The sequence below is a fragment of the Mus pahari genome, chromosome 2, assembly GCF_900095145.1.
Source record: "Mus pahari chromosome 2, PAHARI_EIJ_v1.1, whole genome shotgun sequence".
Lineage (NCBI taxonomy): Eukaryota > Metazoa > Chordata > Mammalia > Rodentia > Muridae > Mus > Mus pahari.
This window is the reverse complement of record NC_034591.1, coordinates 90,228,986-90,239,259: the sequence shown is the minus strand read 5'-3', so window position 1 is coordinate 90,239,259 and position 10,274 is coordinate 90,228,986. Positions and strand designations below refer to the sequence as shown.

Here is a 10,274-nt window from a genome sequence, read left to right as displayed (position 1 = left end):
GAGGGCGTCAGATCTCATTATGGATGGTTGTGAGCCACCATGTGGTTGCTGGGATTTGAACTCAGGACCTTTGGAAGAGCAGTCAGTGCTCTTACCTACTGAGCAATCTCACCAGCACCAAAGACTTATTATAGGAATTACTACATTTTATTTATTTTGTTTATTGGTGTGCACTTACACCTGTGTGGGTGTTTGTGAGTCAGTGGCACTCACGTGGAAAACTGAGGATGGTTTACAGGATTAATTTTTCTTCTTTTTCTGTGTGGATCCCAGGGATCATACTCAGGGCACCAGGCTTGCATGGTGAAGACTTTATCAATAGATTCATTTCCCTAATTGTTTTTAATTTTTTTAAAAAACCTTTATTGAGACAGGGTCCCTACATTGTTTTCTTTTTGGATCTCGGTATGTAGGCCAGGCTGACTTTGAACTCACAGAGATCCTCTTGCCTCTTCATCCTGAGGAATTAAAGGTGTATGTCTGGCTACGGTTTATTTTACATTATTACAATTAACACAGCTCACATAGGTAGCAGAGGCATGAAATGGGAGTTTGTTTCTTCAAGGCCTCTAGACTAGGAAAGCAGCACTGAGGAAAAACTGGATCCGGAGAGTATGTATCACTTTATGTGTATGAGTGTTTTCGTCAGCGTGTGTGTGCACACCGCATGTGTGTCTTGTGCCCTTGAAAAGCAGAAGATGGGTTGAGAGACCTTGCTTAAAAAATAAGGAAGAGAGAAACTGAGGAAGACACCGGGTGTTGATCTCACCTCTACAAGCATTCACATTCATCTGCATGTCACACAGGAACACCACCACACATACAAAGAAACAGAAGGCAGCCAGCTCTCTGGACCCATCTTTTTTTCAGTGCTGTTTTCCTAGTCTAGAAGCCTTGAATAAACTCCCATTTCATACCTCGCTACTTACGTGAGCTGTGTTGCTTGTGATGATTTTACCTCTGACTTCACTGAAAGAAAATAAAAGAAGTAAGGCCCTTGACAGGCTGGTGGTGCCTGGGGTTCCGACTAGGTGGTCACAGTGATGGCACAGCATGGAGTCAGTCTTCTTGTAGGGTGCCTAAGGGCAGAGGACAGGTGCTGCCTGAGTCCTGGAGCTGCAAGGTGGATTCCCAGATAGGCCCGAGGTCAAGCCCCTGCTGTCTCAGCTCATTACTCCCAGGGCAGGCAGAGGAGTCACATTCCTTGTGTAACCTGCTTAAATTCACAGCCGTCATGTGACAGCCAAGATTCCCATTCACGTCCAGATGAGCAGAGAGCCTGCACTTTGGCTCCTAGACTTGCTTCTAAAGGGTATTTTCCTGAGATGAGTAGTTGCTGTTGAAAAAATGTAAATTCAGCTCACTGGAACTGTTTTGGCACTGCAAACCTCCACAGAGGTAGGACCCTAATGTAGCAAGTCAGTAGTTCTGTGGTTCATTTGTTCATTTGTGTGGGGCATGTCTCTAACTTCACAGCCAGGGTCTGACTGACTTTATTTTTTATCTCCAGAAATGTGGATCTGAGAGAATACTTATCTGAAGAAGTCCAAGCCGTCCACAAAAACACCACCTATGATCTCATTGCCAACATCGTGCATGATGGCAAGCCCTCTGAGGGCTCCTACAGGATCCACGTGCTTCATCATGTGAGTGGTGTAGCCCAGAGCTGCAGAATAGGTGGTGTTCCTGTGGTGACTTTGAGTTTGTTTGCTGGTTTTGGGGCCTGGCTTCAGAGCTTTCTATGTACTCGAGGCAGTGGCTTTAGTTCTGTCTTACTATTAGATGTTCCCTGAAGCTTTCTGAGGTCCTGAGTGCTGGCCCTACCCCAGCACAGTCACAGTAGACATTGGTTTTTCAACTGGAGTAGAGGCCAAGGATGTAGCCACAGATCCTACAGTGCTGTTACACCCTTACTTAAATCCAAACCATTGATCCTAATTAGTTAGGAAACTGCTTTAGATTATGTGGATGTATAATGAAGTGTTAGGTGTTCTGAGGTTCTCCTGGGGACTCTGATACCCAACCAGGATTGAGAACTTCTATTCGGAGTCAAAGCCTCAGCAGCCAGAGTGGCTTCTCAGCCCAGCAGCAGTGATGCCATCTCAGGGCTCCTTACAATGGCAGAGTCCCAACCCCGTGGAACACTTCATTATTTAACAAGACCCTTTGATGTGTTTGAACTTTACATTTGAGAAGCTTTGGTTTAGCGACTCTTGCCTTTTTCTGTCATTGTTTTTGAGACTAGGTCTCACATGGTAGCCCAGGCTGGCTGAGAACTTGAGGCAGTTCCACCCTCAGCTTTCTAGGTACAAGGATCACAGGCATTGCTACCATGCCTATGAACTAAAACGTTTTTTTAAGAGTGTGCCTAAGCTGAAAACAAAGACATACACAGGTATATTTACAAACACAGGATTTAGGGTAGGTTGTTTTGTTTTAACTTGGTTAATGTCTCTAGGACTAGTGGTTTACTGTCCTCAAAACATAGCTCTCACACATGAGGAAGCCTAGGGTTAGTGTTTGAGGACTCACCTGAAGCAAACCCCGTAGCATTGGGTTTGCAGTTAGCTACTTGGCCTCAAAGCCTGCGTTCTTAACTAATCTTAGAACCAGAAGGGACTTGCTTATGTGGGCCTGCACTTTGTCTGTTGCCCCTATATGTTGAACTCAGAGTATCTGTAATAAGTGCAACATCTGAAACCTATCACCACAGCCTTTTCATTTGTTAGATGTTCGGCAGGTGTCTGCACTATCCGGAAACCTTTCCCACACTTGCTCCTGCAGCGTGCTGTGAGGTGGTTTGGCTGCGTTGGCATCACTGGTTTGCAGGCCGGGGAAAACAGTGTAGGTGGTGGGTAGTGTCCACCAAGATGCCTTACTTCATTCTTCCTTGTTGCTTTCTCTGGGAGGAGGAGAATGTCTACTTCTAGGTTCTTAGCAGCTAGCTTCATGTACTTTTTTAGGAGTTTGTCTGATTTACCATTTTTTTTTTTTTTTTTTTTGGACAGGAAAAAGACATTAGAGAATAGAGGGCTTTCTCTTTTTCCTCTTGAGTGGCCACCTAAATTCCTTTCCAGAAGGGTAGAAATGAGTTTGCGGATTTAGCTCAAGTGATGGGGTATCCAGTGTGCACAACAGTAGGCTTGATTCCAGACAGCACATAAACTGGGTGTGGTGACAGACACTGTAATGCCTGTACTCCAGAGGTAGAAGCAGAGCATCAGAAGTTCAAGGCCCTCTCTCCTTGGCTAAAGAGAAAATCTGATGCTAGACTGGGTTATGTGAGGGCAGCCTTACATACAAACACACAGAGGAAGGATAGAAAGGAAAGCAGAATGTTTGGGACTTCATTGTACTTCAAAGGCTCCTTCTCAGGAATTGAGGTTGCCTGCACTGTTCATTGAATCAGGTCTAGCCAAGGTTACGAATCTTCCTCATGGCTCTTGTTGATGTCAGTGGCCATTCTGATGTGTCTGACTCTTGACTGTGATCATTTTTAACCTCTGATTTTGGAGAGCCATTAACCCAGCTCTTTGTGCTTTGTGCAGGGGACTGGCAAGTGGTATGAATTACAAGACCTCCAGGTGACGGACATTCTGCCCCAGATGATCACATTGTCTGAAGCGTACATTCAGGTGGGTGTGGGCCAACGCAGAACGTGGAGCTGCGGTAGTCTTGCTTGAAGGGCCTGGTGCTTTGAGTGTAAGGGTATCTGATTATGTGGCTCCAGAAGTCAGACTTTCAGAAAGGAAAAGTATGGAAACCTATCAGTCATCAAGGTAGCAAAGAAGTGTGTTTGTGGCTTTGTGAGTTTAGCAGAGATCTGTAGCTCTAGTTCTAGGAGATCCAAAGCTGTCTTCTGACCTGTGTGCACACCAGGCATGCACATGGTGGGCACATACATACATGTAGGTGAACAGTCTTACACATTGAATAATAAATAAATCTGAAAAAGGATGGAAGAAAAGTCACGGGTGGATGGGAAATGAAAATGGAGCAAAAGGAACTGTTGTAGAAGGTGCGGATCGTTTTTTGAGACTGGCGTGTGCATCGGTGTCCTGCTGTCTGTTGTCTGCACAGAATAGTTACTTGATGGCTGACTCACTGAAGAGATCATCACTTTCTATTTCTGACAGATTTGGAAGAGGCGGGACAATGATGAAACCAACCAGCAGGGGGCTTGAGTGCCTTGCTGGACTTTTACTCTCAAGGGCTATGGCTGAAGATGGTAAATAAAAATACTGAAGCTGTAGCTGAACACGGACTGACTGAAAGAAAGATTCCTGCCCCACTCCAGTTTTTAATGGATTCTGGCTTCATCACCACGAAGGAGCCTGTCTGCCCTGATGTCCTGTGCTGTCTGTCTCTGGGAGCACATTGTGGTTGACACTTCTTCCCTTTCAGCATCAGTGGGCAGAACTCTTACAGATGGATGCCTTATTTGAATTGCTGCAAGTATCAAAGAACAGATAGTTTGGTAGAAACATCAGGTCTGGAGACCCTAGGAATAAACATGAAGTCAGCAGCACCCTTCTGTCATAGTTAGTGGCTTTCCTAGAGTTCCCTTCATCTCCTCGTGGGACGTGTGGGATGGATTAAATATCCTCCTGTTTTTAAATCAGGCTCTTGTTTCATATACACCATTGAGGCTTGTTAAGGGTTTGTTTTCCTCTTAACTTTATATACTCCTGTCTGTAGTCTGTCAGCTTGTGGGTGGGTACCATCCTTGTCTCTTCCTGTCAGCTTGTGGGTGGTATGTCATTTGGGGCGTATTTGTCTCTAAGTCACATAATATCTGGCTAAAAATGATAGGTTATTGTGTCTACCCAGAAGGCTGACAGTGGGTGCTTTGTGCCGCCCCCGCCCCTCCCTTCCCCCCGGAGGCAGAGAAGTGGAAGCATTGCAGCTTGAGCAGGTCTCGGCCAGGCTGATGGGAAGCCCAAGGCAGGGGCTGACTGGCAGAGGAATTGGGCAGAAATGGCTTCTGTCAAGCTCAGTCACTGAGCAGTAACCTGGAAGGTTGGAGGTCTTGGGCCTGATATGTGGGCAAGCTGGCACACCAGTGGGCAGCAGGCAGTTCATTACAGCAGCTCTCTTGGAATTGGTTTGTTTCTTCTTCTTCTTCTTCTTCTTCTTCTTCTTCTTCTTCTTCTTCTTCTTCTTCTTCTTCTTCTTCTTCTTCNTCCTCCTCCTCCTCCTCCTCTTCTTCTTCTTCTTCTTCTTCTTCTTCTTCTTTTCTTCTTCCTTTTCTCTTTTTTAATTTTAGAGACAGGGTATTATTGCTATATCCCTATCTGGCCTCTAGCTTCGCATCCTCCTGTCTCTAACTATGTAAGAGTGCTGGGATTACAGGCCGCCATTCCCCCTTTGGAGGGTTCAGCTGGCCAGGGATGGCTAGGCAGGTAAAGAAGGCACATGCCACCAAACCTGATGAATGGAGTTCAGTCTCTGGTTCCACATGGTAGAAAGAGAGGACCGACTTGTGCAGATTCTCTGACTTGCTCATGTGCACTGTGGCACACACGCCCCCCCTCCCACACTAAATAGAAATAATTGAGAACATTTTAAAACATGTGATTAGCAGTGATGGCTTGGGAAGGTTGGGGCTGGGAATGGAGCTCAGTGGAGAACATTTGCCTGTCAACACCAGACCATGTGCTCTGCCCTGAGCGCGGGGGGGGGGGGGGGATTAAAAGTAAAAGCTGGGAGCTCGTGAGATAGCTCAGCTGGTAAATTCACCTTACAGAATTCAGTCCCCCAAACTCATGAACAAAAGAAAGAAAGAAGCCAGCATGGAATGCCTGCTTGTAATAAAGCAACAGAAAAAACAGGCTTGCTGGGCTAGTGAGGGCTGCTGTCTCAAAGGCGATGTGAACAATGCATGAGGAATGAGGGCTGAGGGCCTTCTCTGGCTTCCATGTGCACAAACACCCATAACCATGCGCCCTACCCACACAAGTGCACACAAACATGCACATACACATAGTAAACACATTGGAGTGCACACACAAAGCTGGATGTGATGGCACGTGTGTGTAATCCTGGCACTTGGGAAACAGGCAAGGGGACCATGAGTACACTGTAAGACCCAGTTTCAAAAACCAAACAGAAATGCTGTGTTACTGGGTTGTTTGGGGCTTTTGGTGCTGGGGACTTGAACCCAGGGACTTGTGTTAGGCAGATGTTCTGCATTTATATATACCCGGTCCTGGAAGAGTAGGAAGGAGCAATACAGATTACAGAGCAACTTGGGTAAGATCCTTGTTCATCTTCCTACCCAGTCAATGTGCCGTGTGTTTTTTACATATGTGTACATAAATGGTTTTGAATAGTATATAATAAAATAATAAATATAGTGAAACTTTGTGTTCAGGCTGGAGATGGCTCAGTGGTTTAAAGCTGTTTAATGGCTAAGTAGTTAATGGCTGTTCTTCCAGGACCTAGGTTCAAATCCCATCACCTACTTGGTAGCTCACAACCATCTATAACTCCAGGCCAAAGGCTCCAATGACCTCTTCTGGCCTTTGTAGGCAACAGACACATGGTGTTCATACATACAGGGGGGAAAAAGTCCATACAAAATAATTAAAACGGTTTTTAAAATGGCTTGTGATGACAGTTTAAAATTTAATCATTCATCATGGGCCATAGATGAAATTGTATTTCTCAGTGAATGAGTTTTGGCTCCAAATAATACTGGTTTTATCTGGAAGTAACTCATGGTCTTTCTCCATAGCCCTGGCTGGCCTGAAACTCACTCTGTAGATTAGGCTGGCCTTGAACTCCTGGAGATCTGCCTGTCTTTGGCTCACTTACCCTCCTTCCTTCACTTACCTGAGTGTTATAATGAAAACAGCGACTTTTGAGGCAATAATCTGTACACTTATATCTATTGTAAAGTTCAAGTCTGCAGACCAAGGATTTGCATCTCATCCACTGCTGTCTCAGAGCAGGCTGTGCAGAAAGCTTGCACTGGTGCTTAGGTCTGGGGGTGGAGCCAGACAGAGGGTCTGGAGGGGCAGAGAAGCACTGAGCTCACTGTCAGAACACCCAAGGAGTTACGGTACCCTCTTCAGACTGATGAGGTTGTATGTAGTGGGTCTGTTTCTGTTTGTAGTTTCTAGATTTTCTATAACAAATGTAGTTTTTTATAATTAGAAATATGACAAAAGTGACATAAAGGGACATGTCTGGCATTTAGTTCTTTTTAATACTAAAGATGGATTTATTTGCCTTTTTAAAAGATTTATTTTATGTATATGACTATTTTGCCTGTAAGCACCAGGTGCTTCCTGGTGCCCACAGAGGTCAGAAAAGGCCATCAGATCCTATTGGTGAGCCATCATGCAGGTGTCAAACTCAGGTCCTCTGCAAGATAAAAGTGCTGCAGCTGCTGAGCCATCTCTTCAGCCCCTCGTTTGCTTATTTTGATGTTTTGGTACCTTGAGCTTAAGAAGTAAGCTTGTGGGGAAAGAGTAGGGGGGGGGGAGGAGCCGTGCTGGAGGCCGAGGTTAGGGAGTAGACGTGGACTTCGGCTCTGTAAGGCAGAGAGAGAGAGGTGGCCAGCCCTGCTGACATCAGGCTGCATGAGACTGTGACTCCTGCCACTCGGGCATTGTGTTCCATGGGGACTGGTCCTCAGAATGGACAGTCCTAGATGATCTTAGATCATCATGGCAGACATGGATTCGCCCTCAGGATTGTAAGCGTACATGAAGACAAGAGAATCTGTCTCCTCTTTCTGTGCTCACTTGTTTTCAGTGCTGGGATAAGGTCCAGGGTCTAGAGCATCACTGAAATATCTATCCCCTCAGCTCTAGAAACTGTTTATCTTAGCAGCAGAATATCTCCAATATGGAACCATAATGGCCAGAGTGTGTGGTGCTCAGCCTCACCCAGGTCAGGGATTTCCTGACTTATGAGAAGTTGATTATCATCATTATTTGTAAGCATATAACAGGAAGGGGGTCACATGTGCTATGGTGTAAGTGTGGGAGGCCAGAGGATAACGGAATCAACTCTCCCACAACCTAGGTTCCAGGAATCAAATTTAGAGTACTAGGCTTGTGCAGGAAACATCTTTACCTACTGAGCCATGTCACTGGCCTAGTTTCCTGATTTATCTTAAATGTACGTGTGTGTGTGTGTGTGTGTGTGTGTGTGTGTGTGTGTGTGTGTGTTTATATGTGATGGCAAATGTAGAGGTAAAAGGACAACCAGAAGTTGGTTCTCTCCTACCATGTGGGTCCTGGGGATCAGACTCAGGTCGTCAGCCTTGGTGGCAAACGTCTTTACTCACCAAAGCATCCCGCAAGTCCTTCCTGATTTTAAAATTCTCATTTGAAAAAGTACAAGCTGAGGATTTTATATCCCCTTCTTTCCCTCCCTCCTTTCATCCTTCCTTTCCTTTCTTTTCCGTCTCTTTTCTTTCTTGGTTTCTTTCCTTTCTGTGTCTTTTTCTTCCTTTCCTGTCTTATCTGTCTTTCTTTTCCTCTCTTCATCCCTCCCTCCTTTCTTTCTTGTTTCCACTGTACTCCCCCCCCCCCACACTCATAGTCCTGCTGGGCTCTCCTAAGATCTGAGACTGTAGGCCAGAGCTAGCACTACCTGTAAACAGTGTTTCCTGTTGGTACTGGGGATCCAACCCAGGTTTCCTGCTTGCTAGCAAAGTGCCCTGCCACTGTGCCTCGTCCACAGCCCTTAGAATAATGCTCCATGTTCCCATTCTTTATTCTTCTCAAGTTTGAATTTCATAGAAATGTTAGCAAGGGGTTGGTGTGGCTACACCCAGCTTCTGCCCACTGTCTCTTTGGAGCCATGACAGTTCCTTCTCAGTCCCTGGGGGCTGTGGGAGCTATGGGAGTTGGCTTGGCTCTGGTGGAGGCGAAGGCCTGAAGCCCCTTCTGAAAGCTTCCAGAGGACGTGGGCCTGCCACCCCCCCATCACTGGAGGAGCCAGAAACCACTGTGGTGGTGGTGGTGTTGGGCTGTGGTTAGAGCTGGGACACACAGACTGACGCAGGGCTGAAGGTGCAGGCTGAGGCTTGTCCTCTGGAACAGGTTGCTGTGGGGAAGGAAGTAGCATTAGGGTGGGAGGTAAGGTCTTTTTCAAGGAGAGTAGCTATAGGTGGGGGTGGGGTCACCGTCACTGTGATGGTGACAGTTCAAAAGTGCCATTTTCCCTTCATTGGGCCACTTGCAGCTAGACTAGTGATATCTCGGGGGGAGGCTGTGCATTTTGCCTGGGGGACCCATTGACCGCTGGTGGCAGAGTTGGGACCAGAACTCAGGCAGTCTCTCACAATTCCTTCTTCAGCAGGCAAGGCCTGGAGCCCTGGGAATTAGAAAAAGGTGACTCCTTGATTGCCTCCCTTACTTCAGGCACCCAGATGGACTTGATGGGGAACACATTAAACTGGCCCCCAAGGGACTACTGACTTGAAGTGCCCTATACCCAAAGTGGCTGTGACATTGCTCGGGTCCTTCCTCAGATTAGAAGTGGTGGGCCAGCTGTGCACACCAGCAGATCTTCACAAATGGATAAAAGACTACCCAGTGAGTGCTGGGTTTAAGTACATTGTGACCTGGACCAGATTACTGTCAGGGTCACTTGAGAGACTCCTGTTGCCCTTCGCCCCTCCATGTCATTTCCTGACTCTGGTGTCAGAGCTACTTCTGGCTTAGAAAACAGGGAGCCTGGGGAGGGTGAGGTCAGGTGACCGTGGTGCTGCTGGCATCTGAGGGCGAGACAGCTGAGACAGTAAAGTGGGGACTTCCCTCGGGGTCTAAGAAATGTTGGCCATTGCCCGAACATGGAGTATCTTTAAGGTCAGGCAGCTCAGATATGATGAGGCCTTAGACAGAAGCTGTGGAGGGCTGGATGGGGTGAGGAGAGCAGCGGGTGACAATAGGTCCAAAAGACTGCCTTTTCCTGATGGAACCCCTGGAGACGCTGAGGGGCCTGGAGCTGTGCCTGATGGAGGTAGGATGACACAGTCCACACAAGTGGGCAGGATGACCGTCTGTTCCCAAACCTCTCCCCAGGAGGCTGGACTCACCTGGAGACCGAGTTCTCAGAGGTGTGGGCTTTGGAAGCACTGCAGAGGGCTGGCTGGGGCCTCACATACTCCAAGGGCCTGTTGGAGACAGCACTTGGGCCTCAGCTTTCTATGTCTAATTCTCAGGGCTATGGAGACAACTCTCACTTCACCTGCTGCCTGGTGGGCACTCTTTTTTTCTTTTCTTTTCTTTCTTTTTTTTTTTTTTTTTTTTTTT

The 10,274-nt window shown here is 46.8% G+C and overlaps 2 protein-coding genes across 2 annotated transcripts in view; one reads left to right on the top strand and one right to left on the bottom strand.

Annotated features, from left to right (window-relative positions):
- Usp39 (ubiquitin specific peptidase 39) overlaps positions 1-5,118 on the top strand; it is a 26,343-nt gene extending 21,225 nt beyond the window's left edge. Inside the window, exons 11-13 of the mRNA XM_029535675.1 lie at positions 1,511-1,646; positions 3,549-3,635; positions 4,137-5,118. Of these exons, the coding sequence (XP_029391535.1) occupies positions 1,511-1,646; positions 3,549-3,635; positions 4,137-4,184 (271 nt within the window). The 3' untranslated portion in view covers positions 4,185-5,118. The remainder of the gene's footprint in view (positions 1-1,510; positions 1,647-3,548; positions 3,636-4,136) is intronic.
- Positions 5,119-9,012: 3,894 nt separating this feature from the next.
- Sftpb (surfactant protein B) overlaps positions 9,013-10,274 on the bottom strand; it is an 8,975-nt gene continuing 7,713 nt past the window's right edge. The window contains exons 10-11 of the mRNA XM_021191758.2: positions 10,058-10,135; positions 9,013-9,063 (exon numbers count right to left, since the gene is read on the bottom strand). Coding sequence (XP_021047417.1) covers positions 10,073-10,135 — 63 coding nt within the window. The 3' untranslated portion in view covers positions 9,013-9,063; positions 10,058-10,072. The remainder of the gene's footprint in view (positions 9,064-10,057; positions 10,136-10,274) is intronic.